Here is a 24,213-nt window from a genome sequence, read left to right on the forward strand (position 1 = left end):
CGAGCTGCCTGGTCACGGCCCAGGGTGGTGGATCGAGGGGCGGGAGCGGCACCAGCTCACCTTGGGAGGGCGTGGAGGGGAGGAGCTGGGCTCCCCAGGTGACAGGCGGTGCCTGGTGGGTGTTCAGGACAGGTGTGCAGTGGGGAGACAGTGTGGTGCTCGTCAGTTTCCCCAGCAGCCCCCCAGGGGGAGCCTCGGCCGTGGCCTGTGCCAGCGATCACAGGTCATGGGGGCACACACACCCCATGGCAGGTTGCAGGCTACCAATGGGGTGCTTGCTCCCCGGCTCCAGAAATCTTACGGTTTACCGATCTCTTTAGTGAGTTGCAGAGGGCTGGTTCCAGCGGCCGTACACATGCCGCTCTGTCTCCCCAAAGGCCATCTGGCCCCTCGTGGTGGGTGTCGCCACCTGTCTAAATGGAGACGAGCACTCGAGAAAAGCTGAAGCGTGGCAGTGTACAGGGGCATCTCTGGTGCCCAGGCTCCTGTGTGCCCCCCGTCTGCCTGCCCTGCAGACAAACCTGGGGCGCTGGCTCTCTCCTGAGAGATGACGGGGTGCCCTGTGCCTCTCTCACTGTGCGTGTCCCTCCGCGCTCTGGTTGGTCTCCTGGTGCCACCCAAGCTGTGGTGGTGCTTCCCAGCTCTGCGCGTGCTCGCTCTGTGCGTTCCTGAGAGCCAGGGGCCCGGCGAGGCCCGCAGCTGCCCCCCACCCGTTTCCGGAGCGTGCAGGGTTCGAGCGCCCTCTCCCACCCTCCCGATTGGCTGCGGGCCGCCAGGGTCACAGCCCAGCCGCCATCACAAACCCAGAGCCGTTCTCGCGGTTACCGTAGAACCTCGCTCACTGGGTGGGCGGCCTCGCTCGGGGTCTGCCTGTCAGGCTCGGCTCTGCGGGGTCCACGTAGCTCTGTGCCTGTGAATCATTCCCTAAAAAACTGCCACGGCCAACAGCAGTGTCGAGTCAGCCCTAGCAGGCAGGTGGCGAGCGGGTCGCGAGCCGAGCCGGGTCCCTGGTCCCCACCTGGACACCAGCCGCCTTCCTACCCTTGCGTGTGCCCACCTGCCCAGTGTCTCTCCGTCCCGCTGCTCCAGACCCGTGGAGGGCGGTTCTGCGGCAGGAAAGGGTTCGCTTGACTGAGGCAGTTACTTGGCTTTGCCGTGGGGCCGTGGGTGAGCCGGGGGCCCGGGGTGACCGCCTCCCTCCGCTGTCCCTTCTCCCACAGGTGCTGCCTGGTCGGGCCTGGAAATGGGATGCTGCGCTTCTGCGGGGGGCACCGAGGGAGCGAGGGCCTCCCTGAGTGGCTGCTGTGACGGCCAGTGAGGAGCCCCGGAGGATGTCCGCCTCCACCACGGTCGCCCCCGCGGGCGTGCCGCTGGCCCCGGGCCCTGTGAACCCGCCCCCGCCGGAGGTGGCCAACCCCGCCAAGCCCGGCCGCAAGACCAACCAGCTGCAGTACATGCAGAACGTGGTGGTGAAGACGCTGTGGAAACACCAGTTTGCCTGGCCCTTCTACCAGCCCGTGGACGCCATCAAGCTGAACCTGCCCGTGAGTCCTGCCACCCCCGCCCTCTGTCGCCCGCCCGCTGGAGGGGTGTCCTCCGGCCCCGGCAGAGGTGGTACCCGAGTTGTGGCCGGTGCTGGGGAGCCCGGCACAGCCCGTGTCTCCAGCGGGGAGCAGCTCAGAGCCCACAGTGCCCAAGGAGCAAGAGGGACGACTCCGGGGTGTGGGAATGGCGGGCGGCTGTCCCCGGGGGCGGGGAGAGGGGAGCAGGAGCCCAGGCTCACCCGTGTGTGTGCTCTGTCCCCGCGTGAGGCTGTGTCCCCAGAGCAGGTCCAGGCCCATTTCCCCGGGCACGCCACCCCCGCCGATGCTCAGTACCGACCTGCCGTCCGATGGCTCTCCTCCCTGGACCCAGATACCCGGAGTGCTTAAGGGGACCCCCTGGATAGCACTTGGTAGCTGGGTTCTGGACCCCGCTCAGCCCCGGCCTCCTGCAGGCCCTTGAGTGAGGTGTGGAAGCCAGGCAGGGGCTGGGCCCCCACCTCCAGGGTGGAGACCCCTTCCAGCGCCCCGCTCTGTGCGTCTCTAGGGACCTGCCCTCCGCGTAGAACCCTTGTGAGGTGCGAGGTTCCGAGCTGGCCGGGTGCCCCCCCAGGCTGCACGCCCTCCCCAGGGGGCTCCCCCAGGCTGCACGCCACCTGCCCTCGGGGGAACAGAGGCTGCCTGTGGCCCAGCCGTGACCCAGCCCAGCTGAGGAGACTGTTCCGTGGGCACATTGCCCGTGGGGATCATCATGCTGCACCTGTCAGTGACACCTCTGAAAATCTCTCTCCTAGGATTACCATAAAATCATAAAAAACCCGATGGATATGGGAACCATCAAGAAGAGACTAGAGAATAACTATTATTGGAGCGCAAGTGAATGTATGCAGGACTTCAACACCATGTTTACAAATTGTTATATTTATAACAAGGTAAGAGGATGCTCGTGGCGGGCCCGGCACGTGTGAGCTGCCCACCAGCCCCGGGAGACCTGGCGGGGGGTGACGTGGGGCTGGCCGGGGCGCTGTGTGTCACGCCGTCACGCCTGGGCTCCCTACGGGCACTCCCCGTGCGCTGGCCGTGCCCGGAGCTGTTACCTCGTGGGCTGCGTCCCGGCTGGAGGAAGTGAGCCTTTCCCCAGGGAGGTGCCAGCCGAGCCCTTGGAAACCCCTGTAGACACGGGAGGAGTGTGTGGGCCCGTAGGTGGAAGGTGCCCCCTGCATGCAAGCAGTCGGGCTGGCTGAGCGCATTGTCGCGTCCCCCGGTGGCCACCACCTGGCAGGGAGCACGTCCAAGGGGGGTGTCCAGAGGAGGGAAATCCCCTGTGACCTCAGCTGTGCGGGGTCTCTGTTTTAATGGTGACATGCGGGTGGACGGCCAGCGTGCGAGGGGACGACTCCCCTTTCGTCCCTGTGGCTCGTGAAGGGTGCACTTTCGTCTCCATGGTTTTCTGAACCCCCTCAGGAGTTTCCACGTTACAATTGATTCCGCCCCCCTCCTTCCCGCCCACCGGAACCTCTTACGTTGTACTCGCCGGTTTTAGAGAGAGGGAGGGAGAGAGAAGCATCGGTTTTTGTTCCACTTACTTGTGCATTCGCTGGTGGATTCTCATTCGTGCCGACGGGATTGAACCCGCTACCGTGGCACGTGGGGGGCAGCGCTCTAACCGGCGGCGCTGCCCAGCCTCGGCCGCTGGGCGACTTCAAAGGGAAGGTGTCTGAGCCCCGCCGGCCGAGTCCTGCAGGCGCGGCTCCTTCCCCGGCTTGTAACCTCAGCTCTCCTCGTGTCTTCAGCCCACAGATGACATAGTGCTAATGGCCCAAGCCTTAGAGAAAATTTTTCTGCAGAAAGTGGCCCAGATGCCCCAGGAGGAAGTTGAATTACTACCCCCTGCTCCGAAGGGCAAAGGCCGGAAACCGGCTGCGGGAGCCCAGAGTGCAGGTAAAGGGTGGACAGGTGTGTGGACAGGTGTGGTCATTCTGTCCCGAGGCCCCGGGCAGATTCTCTGGTGTCCCTTGGCGCCTCTGGGCTCGGTTCCCCGTCTGAGGTCCAGGCAGTGATGACATGAACTCCAGGGGCCCGGACCCGGCTGTGTGGCCCGTAGGCTGTCCGAGTTGTGGTGGCCTGTGGTGGTACGGTCTGCCTGTAAGCACTCTGGGGAGGAGATGGGCCAGCCGCCGGTCACCACGCTGCTCCCTCGGCCCTGGCTCTGAGGCCTCCTGTTCTGGAAGCCTGGACAGAAGTCACAGCTGTCCCGTCCCCTCCTAGGACTTGGCCTCTGTAGCACTTGTCCTTTCTATGACAGGAGAGGGGCTGTGTCACCTGTCGGGGAGCAGGGCGGGGCTGAGGGTTAGCACTGGGAGCCCTGGGGTCTTACCTGGTCCTGAAACCTGGCACGGAGGTCGTCCCCGATGGAGAGGCTGCCCGGGGGTGGCCCAGCAGCACGGCTGGCTGTGCCGATTTGCAGATGGGGCCTGTGTGTGGTGTAGTAGCTCCGTCCGGGTCACTGAGGTGGTTACTGGTGGAGTCCGACTTAACCCCGATTTTTCGGGTGCAGGCCTGGCTCTTACCTGCCAGGATGCATGACTTGTCCTGGCCCCTCCTCAGACTTGGGTCCTGGCCAGAGTGGAGCCTTTGGTGTGGGTGGGTTCCGTGGAGGCGGCCAAGAGGTAGAGCCCCTTGGGAGGAGGGGCTCCTCTGGCATCTGGGCCTTCCGTGGGATCATCCAGGAAGCTTCTGGAAGCATGGAGTTTGTTCTGCCTGCCTGACCGAGCTCTCTTTAACCTCCTCTCCTTGTCCTCAAGGTACGCAGCAAGTGGCAGCCGTGTCCTCTGTCTCCCCAGTGACCCCCTTTCAGAACGTCCCCCCCACTGTCTCCCAGACGCCCATCATTGCTGCCACCCCCGTGCCAACTATCACTGCAAACGTCACGTCGGTCCCTGTCCCCCCGGCTGCCGCCCCTCCTCCTCCCACGACACCCATCATCCCCGTGGTCCCTCCCACGCCTCCCGTCATCAAGGTGAGCGTCCCTGGGGTCTGAGCGCCGGTCGGGGTTCCTGGATTTGGGCAGGCGTGGGACGGGCAGGAGGGGCTCGGCCACCTTCCCCGGGCCGCCGACCGCTTGTCCGGTGTCCGGAGCCCGGAGCATGGGGCTTTGGAATGGTTCTCGCTGTGCCTGTGGGGACAGGCGGCCACTCCCGACGCGGACGAGGAGACTGAGGCTCGGGGAGCTGCGGTCACACAGCTGGTGAGGGCAGGCTGCGCTGGAGCCAGCTTCCTGGGCCCTGAAACCCTGCTGTCGCAGCGATGGGTCCAGGTGGGGAAGGTGTGCGCGGGGAGGGGGCGGGGCGGGGTGTCCAGCTCACAGTGCCCCGGCTCCCCCGTGGATTTCCGGCCGTCGGCGTGGCGAGGGCGGTGGCCTGGCTGCGTCCTGAGGGGCGGCCCCGTCGATTGCCTCCACCTGCGTCTTGTACCCCTCATTCTTGTGACACCCGTGTGTCCGCCTCCCCGCTCGCCTGGGATCTTTTCACTCAGGGACAGTCCTGGACGGTCTGGGCAGGAGTGGGGGCCGCCCGCCAGTCCGGGGCTGGTGAGTCCCGCCCTCTCCCACTGCCCCCTGGGCAGGCCCCGGGCAGGCACTGACCTGTCATCTTCTCCGATTTGACCCTCACAGCGACCCTCTGGGGCAGGCAGTATTCCCCCATCTTACAGATGAGGAAGCAGGCGCTCAGAGGGGTTAATGGCTCCCCGAAGGTAACGCCCCCTCCGTGGCTTCCCCTCCCCCTGGCCTTCGCTGCCTGCAGTTCCGGGGGGCACCTGGCCAGGCCGCCCACAGTGCCCGGCTGTTTTCGGAGCATGTCCTGTTTGCCAGAGGAGCCCGCTGGGCCTCTGCGGCCCGCGCTTGGCACCCCGTGGGTGCCCGTTAAGTGTTTGTGGAGAGCTGGCTCGTGCCCCTGGCAGCCTGGGGGTGGCGGCTTGGCTGGGGCAGCGGCCCTGGTGGTGCTCTGGACAGCAGCCCCCTGCGAGGCCGTCCCCCAGGTGCTTGTGGCTCTGAGGGGCTTCCCTGCCTGCCTGAGCTGAGATGCGGGGGCCGCTGCGATGGCCTTAGGGACACACAGCCCTGGCTTTGGAACACGGCCGGTCGTTAGTGTCTGGAGAGACCTGCAGGCCAGGGGTGCCCGGGCGTTAAACATGTCTGCCCCGGACACGCCCGCTAAGGGCTCTGTGGGTGCGTGGAGGCTTCCTCCCCTAGAGGAACACTAGCTGGCTCCCACTGCCTTCAGGGTACGTCCAGATCCGCCCACTCGGCCCAAGTCTGCTGCCGCTGCCTGCGTCCCCCCCCCCACCCGCACGCCTCCCTCTCCTGCTCCAGACAGTTGTCCTCGGAGCATCGGTTTCGAGGCCCCTTGTCGAGGACTTTCCCTCTGTCCCCGAGCCCGAGTCCCGCGTGGTGGCGACCACGGCGTGGTGCCATCGGTCACGCCTGACCCTGGAGCCCCTGGCGCGGCGCGGCCTGGGTGCTGGTTAGGTGCGGGCGGACTGCATGCTGCACCTCAGGGCTCGGGGTGACTGCCCAGGGGACCGTGAGCCCTGGGGGCCAGGGGAGAGGGTAGCGCCGGGTAGGTTCCACATCCAGCCTCAGCACTACCAGCTTTGTGACCGTGGGCCGGCCACGTGGCCCTCTGAGCCTCCGTCGCCCGTCGCGCGGGGCAGCTGGGAGGATGGGCACGGCTGAGCCCACGTGGCTGAGCCCGGTGCCCGGACGATCGCGCTCGGTCTGCGGCCCTGGCGCTCACCGTTGGTTTTGCCGTCACAGAAAAAGGGCGTGAAGCGGAAAGCCGACACGACCACGCCCACGACGTCCGCCATCACCGCCAGCCGCAGCGAGTCGCCCCCGCCGCTGTCGGACCCCAAGCAGGCCAAGGTGGTGGCGCGGCGGGAGAGCGGGGGCCGGCCCATCAAGCCGCCCAAGAAGGACCTGGAGGACGGCGAGGTGCCCCAGCACGCGGGCAAGAAAGGCAAGCTGTCGGAGCACCTGCGGCACTGCGACAGCATCCTCAAGGAGCTGCTGTCCAAGAAGCACGCGGCCTACGCCTGGCCCTTCTACAAGCCGGTGGACGCCGAGGCCCTGGAGCTGCACGACTACCACGACATCATCAAGCACCCCATGGACCTCAGCACCGTCAAGGTGGGCGCGGCGGGGCGTATTCTGCTGAGTTTGCAGCTTCCTGCCCTCGGGCCCCAGTCCCCGGCTTACTGTTCCTCTCTCTCTGCTTCCGCTGCCCACCCTGGAGCCTTGGCAGATTTCTGTGACGGGGGGTCAGGCAAGGAGGCCCTTCCAGGTGACTCACCCCCACCAGGCAGTCGGCCTGCCCAGGGCGCTGCTCCCGGGCTGGGGTGCGTTTTGCTCCCGGTCAGGCTGGTGCCGACCAGCAGAGAGCAGGCTGTGCCCCGCGTGGCGGGGAAAGTGTTGGGTGGGCGGCGTCCTGAGGGCTGGGATACCTCCCGAGGGGTCTTCCCTGAGCCCCTGGCTGGCTCAGCCCCGCACATGGGCCCTCCCCCGGGGGAGCGCGAGCCAGCTGGTCACTGGCGCCCTGAGGAGCCCTGGTAGTTGGCCATGTGATGCCGTGTCCTCCATGAGCCATCCACATGGCCTGGGCAGGGGCCCTCGTTTAAAGGGGCAGTTGTTTTTCCATCGACGAGGCCTGGGCCTTGGACGGCTGGTCCCGGTCACTCCTCACGGGGCAGTGACACCAGCCTGGGGTTACTTCTGTCACTTTCCCCGGGGCAGTGGTGGATTCAGAGGCAGGACGGACCTGGCCGTCCTGGGCAGCGGTGCTGGTTGCCCTCACTCCAGTCTGGCAGGCCTGGGTGGGCATCAGCTCCGCCTCCCCAGCTGGGTGGCCAAGCAGCCTCTCGGCCTTTTCCTGACCTCGAGGGCAGGGCGCCTGCTCCCTCGGACAGGGACGGGGTCAGTGCTGGGGCCCCTGCTCCTCCGGGGAGCCCAGCGGCATCCGCTGCTATTGTCCGGCAGTTCTTTGCCCACGCGAGTAAAACATAGACGGCCACCGCGTAAGTTTAAGCCCAGCAGAGGCAGGTGGAGGGTGGACTTCACCTTCTCTGTCACCGACTCTCTCTCCCGGGAGAGTGCGTGGGCCATGCCCTTCTGCAGTAGCTCCCAGCTCCACCCGGCTCTCTCCAGACCGGTGTTGACCACGGGCAGCGGGAAGGGGGCTTCCACGGGTACTGCCTCTGAGGCAGTCTCCCTGTGGGGGTGTGGGGTCTTAGCTCAGGGTGAACAGCTGTCGGTTGGCCATCAGCGCCACACAGGGCGGTGCTCCTGGTCCTGGGTCCCCACACAGGCCCACGCCGCCCCAGAGAAGACCTGGCCTGGACCTGGGGAGTGGGGGGTTGGAGGACGGGGTCTCTCACAAAGGGGCGTCTTCTTCCACCCCTGCTGGTTACAGGGGCCCCGCGTCTGGAGCTGTGGGGGCCCCGCCAGAGGCGGTGCTGAGACCCAGGCCTTGGCTCCTCAAGCCGTGAGCTCAGCAGCAGGGCTCTGGTCCCCCGGAGGGGCGTCCGCAGTAGTGGGGAGTGGTGATGCCCCCGCAGCGCGCAGGCTGGTGCTTCTGTGAGGGCCGGGCTGGCTGGCAACCGGGGTGTCCATGGAGAAATACCGAGGGTCTCGTTTCATGGTCAAGTGGGCCCCGACGTTGGTGGAGAGACCGCCCGGAAGGTCCTTGTTCCCAGGAGCCTGTGCCGGCAGGGAGCTCAGTGTAGGACAGGTGACCCCGTGTGCCGAGCCGTGGGCTTCTGGAGAGGAAGGGGTTAGTGGCGGCTGCGGGAGCCGGACTCCCCGTCGAGCAGGGCGTCTGCCCGTGTGCGAGGTCTCCTGTGCCAGGTCTCGGCGGGCAGTGCCGTGCGGAGGGTCCTGGGACTGTGCGGGCGGGTCCGGCTGTGGCCGGGGAGCGGGCGGCGCCTCTCAGCCCTGTGGCTTGTGTGTTACAGAAGAAGATGGACAGCCGCGAGTACCCAGACGCACAGGGCTTTGCCGCTGACATCCGGTTGATGTTCTCCAACTGCTACAAGTACAACCCGCCAGACCACGAAGTGGTGGCCATGGCCCGGAAGCTGCAGGTAACCCGAGGCGCGCTCGGGGGACGGTCCTTCTGGGCACAGTCGGGATCAGCGGCAGCTCCGGGCGGATCTTAGGAAGGACGCAGGCGTCTCCCGGACGTCCAGTGGGCAGGTAGCCAGGAGCCTCGTCTATGCAGCACGTTCGTCCTGACGGTGGCCGAGTGCCAGCCAGGCCCTGGCCTGCTCCCGGGGCCTTGGTGACAAACAGGAGCTGCAGGCTCGGGTCGGGGCAGGCAGCCGGCCAGACGGGGAGGGACAGAGGCTGGCGTCCACTCTGCTGCAGCCTCACCTACTGAAGGTGCCGGCGAGTTCCTGCGCTGGGATGGGGACTGCGTCCTGAGCCCGTCAGAGAGGCTGGTGGGCATTATGTCAGGTGCCAGTGACCTGTGCAGCCTCATGCTCTCCTGACCACTTCAGATAGACAGCGTGGGGGAGGGAACCATGCATCCGGGCACACCAGCCTCACGCACAGACATGCGTGTGCACCCGTGAAGGTGCCTTCCCGTCAGTCTGGCTGCTGCCCACGTATTTCAGTGCTCAGAGTCTCTTCTTTCTTCTCTTCACTTTGGATCGTGCGGGCTGGTGCTTTGGTAACAACAGCACTGGTCTTTATTTACTTATTTGGTTAATCCTCTTCTGAGGATACTTTTCCATTGGTTTTTAGATAGAGTGGCAGGTTAGGTTGGGGGGAGAGAGAGAGAGAGACGTCGATGTGTAAGAGACACATTGATGGTTGCTTCCTGCACAAGCCCGACCGGGGCTGGGGATCGAACCTACACCTAGGATACATGCCCTTGACCCGGAAGCGAACCCTCTGGCAGCTGAGCCTCGCAGGCCAGGGTCAGCGCCGACAGGTGATGCCTCGTCAGTGGGGTTGCGGCTTGTGTGTGCAAACCCCGGTGGATTCAGGCACGCGGACTCAGCAAAGGGAAGTCTCCGCTCCCGGCCTTGTGGCTGCCCGTCCCCGGCTGATGGCACCCTGGGCCACCCGGGAGAGCAGGGGGAGGCACCTCCCCTGACCGTGTCCCAAGGGCCCAGGTCCTGCTGCCTAGGGGCTGCAGGGGGCTTTCTGAGGCCAGTTTTGATAGGACGAGGCTTTTGCTCCCTGAGCTGTTGGACCTGCGGGTGAGCTGTGATGATCCGGTTCTGTCACAGGGTAGAGGTGAGAACATGTGACCCGGATCCCGCACACAGGCCAAGCTCACACTCCGGCTGTGTGGCTGCAGGTGGCCGCCGCCCAGGGTCCCGCACCTGCCGCGGAGGATTCACGGGCCCGCAGAGGGCTCGTGGTTACGAAGGGAGCTGGTGGGCCGCTGCCTTTGCGGCTGTTGGCCCTGCGGCAGTGCCCAGCGAGGGAGGGGCAGCCAGCTGGGCTGACCTGCCCAGCAGCCTCGTGGAGCTCCAGGGGCGTCTCGGGGATGCTAGAGGGCCACCCCGGGGGCGCCCAGGACCTCAGGCAGTCCCTGCTCTCCCACAGGACGTGTTTGAGATGCGCTTTGCCAAGATGCCGGACGAGCCGGCCGAAGCGCCCACGCTGCCGGCCCCGGCGGCCCCGGTGGTGAGCAAGGGCGCGGAGAGCGGCCGCAGCAGCGAGGAGAGCTCCTCAGACTCAGGCAGCTCCGACTCGGAGGAGGAGCGGGCCACCAGGCTGGCGGAGCTGCAGGAGCAGGTGAGCCTCGCCCGGTCCTTCCCTGGGTGGGGGCGGGGCTGTCAGCTCCCAGGGCCCCCTGGGCGGGGCCTGCGGGCCGGGTGCCTTGAGCTGCTCCGGAGGGGCTGGGAGGCAGGCGCCGGCCGGAGCCCCTGGTGTGGTCCAGCAGCCTGTTGCTGTGGGGAGGTGGGGTGCAGGCTCCCTCGCGGGGAGGCTGTCCTGCCCTGGTCTCTGACCCCCCAGATGCCTGCTTTGCTCCTCTCATTTGCAAAGCGGGACTGATGCTCCTCCTGCTGGGGTGGTTGTGACGACAGTTGGAAAGGTTGCCCTGTTCCCGGGCATGGGGCAGCTGCAGGTGTGGTTCTGGGGCCTGGCAGGGAGAAGAGCAGACTGGAGTGGCCCTGCGGTCACCAGAGTGGGGTGGGCATCGGGCTTAGACCTGAGCCTCGGGAGAGGTGACCCTGCCGGCGCCGGCCCAGAGGTGCCTGGTGGCCCACGTTGCTGTCTCAGCCCTGACCCGGCCGGAGGCTGGAGCTGGTCTGCTCCCCTGCCTGGCGCAGCCTGTGGGCACCAGACCGACCGCTCTGACCCCAGACCCCAGACCCCAGACCCCAGACCTGCTGTGTGGACGCCTCCGTGCACGGGGCCGATCAGGCTCTGTCGTCCTCACGTGAAAAATAAAAACCGATGAGAAAAACATCTGCCACTTCCCGAGTTACTGTGCCACCTGCCCCGGCGAAGGGTCATCCCCTCGGGCCAATCTCGCTGCGACTGGGCCACCTGTGACCGGGCGGCTCGCCCACAGTTTACCCGAGGAAACCAGGCCGGCGGTGGGCCCGTGGGCCCGGGCAGAGGCGGGCTCCCGGGGCGCCGTCCACACCGTCGAGGCCGCTCCAGGGGCACCTGCGCCCGGGACCGCTCAGCCGCCTGCTGTTTTCCAGCTGAAGGCCGTGCACGAGCAACTGGCCGCCTTGTCTCAGGCCCCCGTGAACAAGCCAAAGAGGAAGAAGGAGAAGAAGGAGAAGGAGAAGCGGAGGAAGGACAGGGAGCGGCACAAGGCCAGGTCCGAGGACGAGAAGAAGGCCAAGGCCGCCCCGCCGGCCAAGCAGGCCCCGCAGAAGAAGGCCCCGGCCAAGAAGGCCAACAGCACGACCGCGGCCAGCAGGTGGGTCCCCGGCGCCCGTGCCCTGGGGCTGTGACGCAGGGGGTGCTGGGTGTGGCTCTGGGCCTGGCCCCTGGCTACACGTCCTGGTGACCCAGAGTCCAGGTCCTTGCCCAGATAACAGGGTCGGGACCAGTGGTCCTTGTCTTGTCCCTCTGGAGGGGAGGCTGGGCCGGTGATGGGCTCTGCCCTGGGGGCTGCTGCCAGGTCTCGGGGCTGCTGTCCATCGCGGACATTGCGGCCGTGACAGCCGCCTGGTGGAGACCGCAGCATCTTGAGGCTTAGGGGATGCTTTCCTGGTCTGGGCCCAAGAGTTTAATTTGGGGACATTGGGCTCAGTGACTTGGGCTCTTGGCCCTTCACTTCCCCCAGCCTGGTAGGCAGAGTCTCACGGTGCCACAGACAGGCAGGGATGACGGGGGCGCGGACGGCAGGGAGGGCCCTCGGGGCCGGGGTGCCTGCCTGTGGGTGGAGGGAGGCTTCCTGGAGGAAGGGTGGCAGCTGCACCCCTGGAGGAAGCTGTACCCCTGGAGGAAGTTCACCCGCAGAGCATCAGGAGTGGCGAGTCCGCCGTGGGGCCAGCAACACTTGTTCTCTCTGAGAACTGGGGCAAGTTGGCCCTGCGGGGTTGGGAGGGGCGGGGTGAGGTGGCCGAGCTTGGCTAGCTCGGGGGGGGGGGGGGGGGGGGTGGCTTTTTGTCCTGAGGGTGTGAGGGGGGGCCGTGAGTGGTCAGGTTGCCCTGGCCGGTGTGGCTCAGCAGTCTGAGCATCGGCCCAAGGACCAAAGGGCCTCAGGTTTGATTCCTGGACAAGGGCCTATACTGGGGTTGCAGGTTCAATCCCCGGCCCTGCTTGTGGTCGTGTGGGAGGCAACCAATCGGTGTGTCTCTTTCACGTCGATGTTTCTCTCCCTTTCTCCGTCCCTCCCAGTCTATCTAAAGTTTAAATGGAAAAATATCTTCAGGTGACAGTTAACAACAACAAGAAAAACGTGGTCAGACCCTGACCTCCTAGTGGGAGCGAGGGTGAAGGAAGGTCGCCCTTTGGAGGTGACTGACTGGTCTGCAGGTGGGCGAGGTCGGTGTGCCCTCGAGGAGAGCTGTCTGGGAGGGTTAGGGTTCAGGCAGTGGGGGGAGAGGGGCCTCGGTGGCCAGGTAGGTGGCGGGAAAGGCCAGTGTTCCTCCCTCTTCCTGCCGGAGGGGGAAGGGAAGTCAGGTTTCCTTATACTTGTCTGCCCGTCTTCTTTGTTTTTCATCCTCGCCCCAGGATATTGTTTAGTTTATCTTCAGATAGAGTGTGAGGGAGGGAAAGAGAGAGACAGAAAAACACCGATGTGGAAGTGGGAGGGACACATTGACTGGTTGCCTTTCGCATGACCCTGACCAGGGCCCGGGACAAACCGCAACCAAGGTGTGTGCCCTTGGCTGGAATCGAACCTGCGACTCATCGGTCCTCGGGCTGATGCTCACCACTGAGCCAAACTGGCCGGGGCCTGTCTGTCCAGTTTTGATATTAGTATAATGCTGGCCTAAAAAATGCTTTGGGAACTGTTCTTCCTCTTCCGTTTTCTGGGGTAGATTTATAGAACTGGTTTTGAGTCTTTTTTTTTTTTATCCTCACCCGAGGACATTTTTCCATTTTTTGTTCAGAGTGGGAGGGAGGGAGAGAGAGAAACATCGACGTGAAAGGGACACATCGAGTGGCTGCCACCCGCATGACCCAACCAGGGCAGGGGACAAACTGCAACCGAGGTATGTGCCCTTAGCGGGAACCGAACCCGGGTCTCTCTGGACCGCAGGCCGACGCTCTAACTGCTGAGCCAAACCGGCCAGGGCGTAGCCCTGGTTTTGATTCTTAAATGTTGGTAGAACTCCCCAGTGGAGAGGTCTGGGCCTAGAGGGTTCATTGTTGGGAGGTTTTTAACCGTGAATTCAGTTCTCTTAATAGATTCCTAGTCATGTTAGCAGTTTGTTCTTGAGTGAGTTTTGGGGGTTTCTGCCTTTCAAGATGTTGCTCCATTTCACCTAAGTTATAGAATTTGTGGGCAGTGTCCTCATATCTTTTTTTGGTGGTTGTTAATCCTTACCTGAAGATATTTTTCCACTGATTTTTAGATAGGGAGGAAGGAAGGGGGAGAGAGAGAGAAACCGTGTAAGAGAGACACATTGGTCGCCTCCACATGACTCCAACTGGGGCCGGGGATCAAACCAGCAGCCCTTGAGCGGGAATCGAACCTGAGACCCTTTGGTCCGCTGGCTCACATCACTGAACCAAATCAACCAGGGCCCCTTAAGACGTCCATAGAGCCTGTAGTGATTATGCTTCCTTTTCACCGCTCCTGCTGGGGGGCCTGCATCCCAGGCCAGACGTCGGGCCGGTAGCTTTTCGGTAGCGGGACGATGCCCAACCAACCAAGTCACACCGGTCAGGGCCTTTCATTTCTGACTGTGGTCGTTTGTGGTCGTTTTCTTGGTGAACCTGGAGACAGATTGATTGGCTTTATTGGTTGCTCATTGACTTCTTTCCATTTGCACTTTTTCCTTCCGGTCTTATTTTTACCATTTCCTTTTGCTTGCTGTGGACTTGACTTACTCTCCTCTTTCTAGCCAGCTGCGCTATGTAGAAGCTTAGAAGATTGATTTGAAACCTTTTTTTTTTCTTTCACTTTTTTTTTTCTTTATTGATTTTAGAGAGAGAGGAAAGGAGAGAAAGAGAGATAGAAACATGGATGAGAGAGAACATCGATTGGCTGCCTCCTGCATGCCCCCCTCTGGGGATTTGGCCCACAACCTGGGCATGTGCCCTGACCGGGAATTGAACTGGCGACCTCTTGGTACAGGGTCGACGCTCAACCACTGAGCCACACCGGCCAGGCACCAGACCTTTTTTTTTTTTTAAACAACATACCTTTATTTATTTTTTAATTTTTCTGTTCTCACTCAAGGACATGTTTGCATTTATCTTCAGATAGAATGGGAGGAGGAGAGGGGGGAAGAGAGAGGGAGAAACATCGATGTGAAAGGGACACATCAAGTGGTTGCCACCCACACAACCCCAACCAGGGCCGGGGACTAACTACAACCGAGGTGCGTGCCCTTAGCGGGAACCGACCCGGGACTCTGGTCCAAGGGCTGACTCTCTAACCATTGAGCCAAACTGGCCAGGGCGAGACCTTTCCTTACAGAGTATTTACTGCTATACATGTCCATCGAAACTCTCTTAATGGTACCCCGCAAATTTGGTAGCTGGTGACTTCATTCCGTTCAGGGTGTCTTCCCCTTGCCCTACAGACTTCCTCTCTGTGGGTCTTCAGGGTGACTCTACTTTCTAAACATTTGAGGATTTTTCTAGATATTTCTCAGTTACGGGTTTCTAGTTTAATTCCATTAGGATCAGTGATCAACACTTTTTTTTATATATATATATATTTTTATTGATTTTTTATTTTTTATCTTAGAGAGAGAGAGAGACAACATTAATGTGAAAAGGAAATAGCAGTCGGCTGCCTCCTGCACGCCCCCTGCTGGGGATCGAGCCCACAACATGGGCACATGCCTGACTGGGAATCGAACCCGGACCGCTCAGTCCATGGGACAACGCTCTGTCCACTGAGCTACACTGGCCAGGCAATGACCAACACTTTTATTTATTTTATTTTATTTTTTTATTCTCACCTAAGGACATTTTTTGATATTTTGTTCAGATAGAGTGGGAGGGGGAGAGAGAGAGAGAGAGAAACATCAACGTGAAAGGGACACATCGAGTGGCTGCCACCCACACGACCCAACCATGGCCGGGGACAAACTGCAACGGAGGAATGTGCCCTTAGTGGGAACCGAACCCGGGTCTCTCTGGACCACAGGCCAATGCTCTAACCGCTGAGCCAAACTGGCCAGGGCAACACTTTTATTTAAAAAATTTTTTATTTATCGACTTTAGAAAGAGAAAGGGAAAGGGAGGGAGAGAGAAACATCGATGAGAGAGAACATTGATTGGCTGCCTCCTGCATGCCCGCTACTGGGGATCTGCCCGCAACCTGGGCATGTGCCCCAACTGGGAATCGAACCAGTGATTTCCTGGTGTAGGGTTGACGCTCAATCACTGAGCCGCACCGGCCGGGCATGACCAACACTTTTGCATTTAAGATGTGTTGTGTGGCCAGAGTTGGAAGACCATGTGCACCTGAGAAGAGAGTGTTCTGCTGCCGGTGTGAACACCGGGTGGGGAGTCAAAGAGACAAAGCAACCCACAGGCGAACACCTGCCGGTCAGGCCACCTTGGTTGACGTTTGGTGAGGTCTTTGCTGTTCTTGCTGACTGGCTGGTTCTGTCAATTTCCAAGAGAAAACTACTGAATTCTCCAAGTCGAGTTGTGGATTTCTTCCTTTTCCCTTTAGTTCTGTTGGTCTTTGCCGCTTCTGTCTCAAAGCTTGGTCTTTAGATGCACACACGTTTAGGACTGTGGCGTCCTCTTGGTCAAGGGACCCTTTTATCATGGTGCAGTGTCTCTCTTTCCTGATAACGTTCCTGTCTTTGAAGTCTGCTTTGTCTGAAATTCACGTAGCTCTGGGGTAATCAGTTCCTTTGATTCTTGTTTGCATGTTTGATTCTTTCCTCCACCCTTTTCCTTTTAACCTACTTCTGTCGTTATGTTTAAAGTGGGTTTCATGTGGATAGCAAGCAAGTCAGGTCTTGTTTCTCATCAGCCTGCTCATCTCTGTCTTTTAATTGGTGCGATTAGACCGTTTATATGTAGTGTAATTCTTGGTACACCTGGGCTTTGGTTTCCTAGTCAGTTCATCACGTTCTGTCTGTTTTGATTCCTCTGTCCCCTTGCCTGCCTCCTTGTGGATCATTGAATACAGAGGTCAGTGTTTGACCTGTTGAGTTGGGGATGCCTTTGGGGCACTGAGGGTAGTTGTGTCCTGGGTGAGGCCTGGAAACCGCCCAGCTGGGAGCAGCCTCTGCGCTGACCTCGGGGGCCAGGGCTTCCACATCCCTGGAGACACCCCTGCAGCCCTCAGCAGGCGGCCGCCTGGCTTCTCTGCCTGGGGCGCCACTTAGGGCCCTTGGCAGGACAGACTGGTCCTGGAGCAGGGGCCAGGCGGAAGGGAGCGGGGCCAAGGGCAGGCACCCTACGCCCTGACGCCCTGACTCCCCGCCTCCCGCCTCAGACAGCCGAAGAAAGGCGGCAAGCAGGCGTCGGCCTCCTATGACTCGGAGGAGGAGGAGGAGGGCCTGCCCATGAGCTACGACGAGAAGCGGCAGCTGAGCCTGGACATCAACCGGCTGCCCGGGGAGAAGCTGGGCCGGGTGGTGCACATCATCCAGTCCCGGGAGCCCTCACTGCGGGACTCCAACCCCGACGAGATCGAGATCGACTTTGAGACTCTGAAACCCACCACGCTGCGGGAGCTTGAGAGATACGTCAAGTCTTGTTTACAGAAGAAGCAAAGGAAGCCGTTCTGTAAGTCCGGGGGTGGGGCGGAGCTGGCCCCCGCAGCACCCCTCCCTGCCTCCCGCCCTCTGCATCCGGGGGGGACGCCGCGCAGCCCCTTGACCCTTGTTCTGCCTGTCGGTGCTCAGCTGGGGACATGGGCTTGGCTGAGAGCGACCCTCCCCAGCCCGGTGGGCAGCCAGGACCCTGTTCAGCCCCCGGGCAATTCACAAGTTTTCCCGAGTCTGCGTTTGGGACCTGGGTTGCCGGTGACTTCCGATGGTCCCCTGCCAGGAAGGTGGCTCTTGGCTGGAGTTAAGGGTCCGGAGGCCTCCCAGGATGGACGCAGTACTGGCTCAGGCTCACCGGATGGGAATGAGGGTCCTGGGGAGTGAGAGGAAAGGGCAGGTTTGCGGCAGCCCCGAGGTGGCAGGAGAACAGGGTGGTGGCCGAGGACCACCCAGCACCCCTGAGCCTGAGTGTGGCCCCCTTGGGGCACTTGGTCCTTACTTGCTCTGAGGGGGCAGCTGCCTACTCATGGATGGGGTGATCTGTGACCCTTGGGAAGTCACGCGTGGCCTGAGGCACTGGTCGGGTTCACTGCTGAGGCTGGGGCATTGCTGTGGCCGCAGCGAGAGGGTCAGGTGGTCAGGCCTTGAAGTCGTGGTTCTGCCTTCACACAGAGGGGTCACCAAGCCACACACGGCCTGTTGGTTTTTGTCTGGAGTGGGCGTGGTCTTTCCACCTCGGGGCCCTCCCCCCCTTTATTGATTTTAGAGAGAGAGAGAAACATCGATGAGAGAGAACAGCGACTGGCTGCCTCCTGCGTGACTCCCACTGGGGATCGGGCCCACAACCTGGGCATGTGCCCTGACCGGGAATCGAACTGGTGACCTCTTAGTGCATGGCTCAACCGCTGAGCCACATCGGGAGGACCCACGTGGTTTTATTAAAGAGAAGACTGCCCATGAGGGAGCTCGGGACGTCAGCTGGCCCGGGGCCAGGTGGGGTGAGGGCAGCCAGGAGGCCGAGGGCGCACTGGGAGCTGGCGGCCCGTCCCCCGCGCCCGGCCGTGTCAGCCTGGTTGTCTCCCACAGCGACAGGCGGGAAGAAGCAGGCAGCCAAGTCGAAGGAGGAGCTAGCTCAGGAAAAGAAGAAGGAGCTGGAGAAGCGGCTGCAGGACGTCAGCGGGCAGCTGAGCAACAGGAAGCCCTCCAAGAAAGGTACCCGCGGGCCGGGCTGCCCCGGCGCGGCCTCTCCTGTGGCCGCACGGCCGCTCTGTCCGGAGGGGAGGGTCCCGGCAGGGCTGTGGACTGTCAGGTCTTATTTTAGGGGAGCAGGTGGTTTGGCTTCTTGCCTCCTGTCCCTGGAGCCAGTGAGGAGCAGGACAAAGACTTTTCCCCGGCCCGGGGACAATGGGGCCAGGTGGTGGTGGTCAGCGTCTGGTCTCACCTCCAGGATCATGTAGCAGCCGGGGCTGCAGCCTTGCCAGGCCCTTGCCCAGTGCCGAAACGCTTGTAGCCCTGCCTGCTCCACCAGAGGCTGGGAGGCTCCCCTTGACCACCCCTGGGAAGGGCAGAGTGGAGGCTCATTGCTACTGCCTGGCGCCCCCTGTCTGATGGGTGGGTCCCTTTCTCTATCAGTAGGTGGGACGCTCAGCCCGCACCCAGGTCCCATCAGTTCCTCGTTGACTGCGTTCATTTGTCCTGTCTCTGGTGTATTAGCGGTTGTGTTGACCTCTGAGCTGTATTTGCTCACACACTTCTGACACCAGACGTGTGGGCTTTTCCTCACGCCAGTGGGTCCGTCTCTGACGCCAGCTGGCTGTCCAGAAATTCAGTTCAATTCTGACACCGTCTGCTCAGACTTGGAGCAGACCCCGCAGAGTAGAGGCTCTGCCCCTCCAGACCGCTCCCACCTCAGACTCCAGGGGCACGTCCTGGGCCTCCCGCACCGCTGACCCACTGACTGGCTGCACCTCGGGTTCCCACGACCCCTCCGCAGCTGGGGCGTGCCACAGTGGCTCCCAGAACTCAGGAGCGCGCGTTACTTCCTGTTCGGGTTGATCGTGAAGGTTCTAACTCAGGAGTGGCAGCCGGAGTGGCCATGAGGTGCTGCCTCCCCTCTCCTCCATGCGCCCCTCTCAGCACCCCTTCCTGCTGGAGATGGGCTGGGAGCTCAAAGTTCCCACCTCCTAATGGCTTGGTCTCCCTGGTGACCAGCCCCACCCTGTGGCTATCTGGGGGCCCCAGCCAGAGTCACTTACTAGCATAAACTCTGGCATGACCCAAAGCAGCTCCTTATGAACAACGTTCTTACCCCTCCGGGAATTCCAAGGGTCTTATGCCCCACGCCAGCGCCAGGAACCGGGACGGATACGAACTGTGTCTCCCAGTGCCTCCCGCTCGGCGGTGCATCAGTCCACCCCAACACATGCGTGCTCGCGTTGAAGGGACCAGGTCAAGACGTGGGTGGGTCGTGGCTTGTAGCGAAGCGGGGGGTGTTCTGCAGATGAAGGTGTGGTGGGACACGCGCGGGTGCGCGGGGTGGCCAGGTGAGCTGGAGCGCCCCCCTCACCTGCTGCGTCTCCCCCAGAGAAATCGGGCGCGGCGCCCCCTGGAGGGCCTTCCCGGCTCAGCAGCAGCAGCTCCTCGGACTCTGGGAGCAGCAGCTCCAGCGGATCCAGCTCCGACAGCAGTGACTCAGAGTAAGGAACCCCGTCGGGCTCGGCCAGCACGCAGCTCCGCCGGCGGCCGCCGCACACGCCGACCTCCGCAGTGTCCCTCTCACAGTTAATATACTGCTTCTGTTCATGGTGTGCAGGTTTCCTTTTCATCCAGTGTTACGGTCTCTTCCCGTTTTTGCTTTAATAGGTCAAAGGTCTTTTTTGTGTGTGTACACTAGACTTTAGGAGAAGGTGTGAGTCCGCGTTGTCTTTCCTTCGCCACTGAACGCGATCGCTTGGGGACGACAACTTCCGACGCTAACCTGGTAACCACAGAAAGACACGGACGATGTCGCCCGAACGTCCCTGCGAACCCCCTTTCCTTGGGCCCGACCTGGTCCAGAAAGAATTTCTCCAAAGGCAGTTTCTCTGAGGTGGTTCTGTGTTTGGAAGCTGTTGGCTTTGTCCCTTGAGCTCTGACCCTCGGGTCCGAGGGCCACCTCCTCCTGCAGGGGCCGAGGACGGACGAGCCTGCTGTGAGAAGCTGCCCTGGGCTAGGCGAGGGGGTCATCGTGGCTCCGAGCAGAGCTCTGCAGGTGTGGGCGTGCGTGGAAGGGGGCGTGCGGGGTTCTTCTGAGCTCGGTGACGTCAGGAGCTTCTGGGAGGGGTTCTAGTGGCTGCGTGTGCAGGTTTCTATACACTGAAACTTTTACCTCAACTTAAAAAAAAAAAAAAAGAAAAGATTAAAAAAAAAAAAAAAAAAAGGAGACTTTTTGTAAGGTTCAGCAATTTTCTACGAAAGTCCAGCCCCGTGTGTGTCCCCACCTCGTCGCCAGCGCTGCCACGGCCGCACACTCCGGAACCATCTCCCCGACTTCATGTATATATGATACTTTATTTATTAACACCATTGGTCGTTTTTTAAAAAAAGAAAAAGAAAAAAAAGAAAAGAAAAACAGAACAAACGAAATGCATTAAAAGTAGCAGAGAGGCAGGTCTCCCTCGGTTCGCGGGAGAGCCAGGTCCTCCAGGTGCTGCCCCGTCCCTGTGCTGGTGCTCAGTCCCCTCGCGCTGCTCCGGGCCGTGGTGGTGTCCTCTGTGTGTGTGTGTGACATCTGGAGACTTCCAGCCACGGGCCGCTTCCCGCCGCAGCGCGCTCTGTCCGTCGGGTGTGTTTAGTTGTTTTGTACGCTCTCTGGTCTCTTTAGGACTGTTTTAAAGAAACTGATCTAGGGAACCCCAGTTATATGATATAAACTTTGTAATCTGAGAGGAAAAAAAAAATGTATAGTAAATCTAAGTCTTGATTTTTAACTTTCTATTGTAAAGAAAATAATAATAATATACAGAGTTTAACAGAAGGTTATGTTCTGGTTTTGTTTTTTTTAGAGGCGCCCCCACGGCCGCCCGGGTTCTGAGCATTGTGGCTTCCGCCAAGAATGCACAGGCAGCCTTGCCGGCCCAGGCCCCGGGCGGGGCCCCTCCCCTCGAGGCGCTGCGGCCCCCACTGCCCTATGCAGTCTTCCAGCAGTGGCCTGGCCGCTCGCCGGGGCTGGAGGAGCCTCTGGCCCAGGAGGGCCTCCCCGAGGACTGCACAGGGCTCCCTGCTCAAGCGTTTTCTGTTGAGCAGCACTGGCCGAGACAGGGCTTTCTCCCAGATCTCCCCGTGAGCAAGCACCTCACTGAGGTGGTGCCGGAGGTGGGCTGTGGGTGCTGATCTGTATGGATAGGGGGGCTAGTCAGCAGTATCCTGACAGGTGGCGATTTTTAAAAAATCATAACATTGATTCAGATTGCATCACCCCTCGTGGCTGTGGGTAGCCGCGATGGGTCTGAAACATGAGGAGTCAGTGACGGAGTACCATTTTTCTTACTGCTGGTGACCCTGACACTTGGTGAGTTTTGAGCCAGCTTGTTAAACTTTTAAGTTTTGTTTATAATAAAAGTATAAGTGGATTTTAAACTTGCCATTTTTTAAAGTTACCCTTGTTTTTTCAAAGGTGTTTTCTAAACAGGTCTTTAGTGGCATATTTTAGCTACGGCTCTGAGGAGCCCGTACACGACAGCTCGGCATGTCTTACAGCAGGGGCTCCCTGGCGCACGCGGCCCGTGTGCACCGGGTAACAGGTGTGCCCCAGCGTGGTGCCTGGGGGGCTCCCGTGGAGTGCCCGTCCAGCCTGGGGACCGGAGGGTCACCCGTGTGAGCCGCTAGCGGGAGAAGCATCTGGCCCTAGAGTTGAGCACGGGAATATTTCGGAGTACTTCCTTAGCCACTGGTGCCACGCGAGATGGTGGATTCGCGGACCTCCTCTGCTCCCCCCGCCCGTGCGGAAGCAGCTGGCTTCCACAGCTCCGGGGGCTGCTGTCCCTACTGAGCAGGTGTGGCTCACTGGTGCTGCAGTTTTAAGGCTTTCTGTCCAGACTTCACGCCTGATTTCTCTCTGTCTGGGGGCGCCTCCGCCCTTGAGCTCACCCGTGGGCGTTGGTCATTTCCGTGTCTGCTGGGGAGACTGCAGCCGGACAAGCTGGCCCCAGCGACGAGAACCGCCGGGCAGCGGTCCTGGGCTCGGCCGAGGGGCGGGGACGGTGTGTGACGGGGGTGGCCACGCGCGGGCAGTGGCTGTGGACACCCCCTGGGCGAGCGTGACCGCGGCTGCGGCCGGGCGGGCAGCCGGGTGCCATCGCGCTTGCGCACTGTAAGATACGTTTTCTTGGTTTTGGTTGGTTCTTTTGCAAATTCACGTCTTTTTACAGCCGTTCTGGGAAAACCAGCCCCCGCGACACGGATTCGTCACGTCCAGAGCAGGCTGCTCCTTTATGCCGCTTAACACTTCCCGGAAGTTTTCCTTTTTTATATTTAAAGTGTTACTTTTCTGTATGATGTTCATGCATGTTTACCGTAACTTTTCTTAAACTTTTTAGTGCCGTTTCTAGTATATCCCTGTAAATGTCAGTTACTGAAAATGAGTCCAATGTAAGTAGTTTTAGCTTGTTTATTGCAATGCTGGCCTCAACACAACAGAATAAAAATGGTAGAAAGTACTCTTTGATGTTGCTGGTAATCCTGGACCCTTCTCCTGGGGCATTTGTTTTGTTTTCATAATAAAAGCAAACAAAAACAAGGTGCCCTGTGTGCCTTTTCCTGCACTTCCGGTGCTCCCCTCCCCTCCCCTCCCCTGCCGACGCCCCTGCCTGCCCGCCCTGGTGGCCTGTGGCCTGTGGCTCTGCCCCTCGGCCTGGGCAGGGAGGCACCAGGATTTAGGGAGCAGCATTGCTGCCTGAGAAAGTTCACATCCCGTCTTTCCAGCTACTTGGCTCTGTGGATCGCCTGCCCTCAGTAGTGCGGATTCCTGTCTTCCAGCCCTCGCCGGCGTGCCCCCCCCCCCTCCGGTGTGCCCCCCCCGCGTGCCCTCCCTCCAGCGTACCCCCCCTCCGGCGTGCCCCCCCCCCCTCCGGTGTGCCCCCCCCGCGTGCCCTCCCTCCAGCGTACCCCCCGCTCCAGCGTGCCCCCCCTCGGCGTGCCCTCCCTCCAGCGTACCCCCCCTCCGGCGTGCCCCCCCACGTGCCCTCCCCTCCGGCGTGCCCTCCCTCCAGAGTACCCCCCACTCCAGCATGCCCCCCCCCCGGCGTGCCCCCCTCTGGCGCCGCAGTCTGCACTCAGGTGGTTTCCCGGGCTTCAGCCATCACGCACTTGCCCAGCTGGCTCAGTGGACCTCTCCCCGGAACCACGGCAAGCGGGTCTGCGTGCCACGGCTCCACCCGGCTTTGGTGGAGAACAAATGAGGCGACACGGCAAACAAGGGTCCTGACGTCACCTTCCAAACGTTGCCATCCCTGGGAGGAGGTTCTTGTCGGCTCAAGTCCCAGCTTCGTGACATCCCACGTACAGGCAGCTGGTGGGCACCCTGCCTGTGTTCCCTCAGCACCTGTCACCTTGTCCAGACCTCGCCCTCTCCCCCAGCACCTCCCTGAGGGCCAGGGGCTGTGTCCCAGGCTTCCCTTGGGCAGGCAGCATCCTTCTCTCTAAGCACCTGTCCTCCGAGTGTCCCAGGGCGTGGTCACCTGCACACCCCGACGCGTGTACACGCCGGCCGAGGCCAGCACCCCTCCCAGAAGCTGCCTCCGTGCTCTGGGTCAGCCCACCCACGGCCCAGCCTCAGGTTAGTCTGCGGTGTGAGCAGAGGCGTTCCAGACGCGTCTCTGAGGTTGGCTTTCTTCCCAAGCAGGCCTTAAAGCAAAGAACCCGTCTGCCGGGGGAGTCTAGGGCGGGACTTCTGGGCAGGCGTGCCCTGACTGACTGCAGAGGCTCGCGTCTAGCTGCGGGAGGTGAAGGCCGTCTGACTTCCAGCCTCCCCCTCCGCAAGGACCAGGCCCCGGCTGGAGGTGAGCCTCTGGGAACGCAGTGTGACCGCACAGTGCTGCTTCTGGGATGCTGTTCACTCACAAGCCCGTCCGGCACCTGCCGGCCCGCGGGCTCCCAGGAGCGCTGCCCGGCAGCCAGTCGGAGCACAGCGTTAATGCCATCTGAGCAACTGAGCAAGAAGAAGATCCACAACAGTGCAGGGTGCGGGCCACCGCCTGGGGACGTGACTGCGAGACTGCGACCAGCGGCGCTGGGGAGGGCA

The 24,213-nt window shown here is 61.6% G+C and overlaps 1 protein-coding gene across 3 annotated transcripts in view; it reads left to right on the top strand.

Annotated features, from left to right (window-relative positions):
• Positions 1–20,352, top strand: part of BRD3 (bromodomain containing 3) — a 30,800-nt gene extending 10,448 nt beyond the window's left edge. Inside the window, exons 2-12 of one of the 3 annotated variants that reach the window (XM_036260402.1) lie at positions 1,221–1,544; positions 2,336–2,473; positions 3,335–3,482; positions 4,346–4,560; positions 6,358–6,729; positions 8,550–8,678; positions 10,156–10,347; positions 11,268–11,491; positions 16,661–16,953; positions 18,021–18,146; positions 19,519–20,352. In XM_036260402.1, the coding sequence (XP_036116295.1) occupies positions 1,332–1,544; positions 2,336–2,473; positions 3,335–3,482; positions 4,346–4,560; positions 6,358–6,729; positions 8,550–8,678; positions 10,156–10,347; positions 11,268–11,491; positions 16,661–16,953; positions 18,021–18,146; positions 19,519–19,634 (2,166 nt within the window). In that variant the 5' untranslated portion in view covers positions 1,221–1,331 and the 3' untranslated portion in view covers positions 19,635–20,352. Of the gene's footprint in view, positions 1–1,220; positions 1,545–2,335; positions 2,474–3,334; positions 3,483–4,345; positions 4,561–6,357; positions 6,730–8,549; positions 8,679–10,155; positions 10,348–11,267; positions 11,492–16,660; positions 16,954–18,020; positions 18,147–19,518 lie in introns of those variants that run through there. The other 2 variants (XM_036260403.1, XM_036260404.1) reach the window with 2 other exon arrangements.
• Positions 20,353–24,213: the final 3,861 nt, after the last annotated feature.

Source organism: Molossus molossus, unplaced genomic scaffold (assembly GCF_014108415.1).
Source record: "Molossus molossus isolate mMolMol1 unplaced genomic scaffold, mMolMol1.p scaffold_m16_p_14, whole genome shotgun sequence".
NCBI classification, from domain to species: domain Eukaryota; kingdom Metazoa; phylum Chordata; class Mammalia; order Chiroptera; family Molossidae; genus Molossus; species Molossus molossus.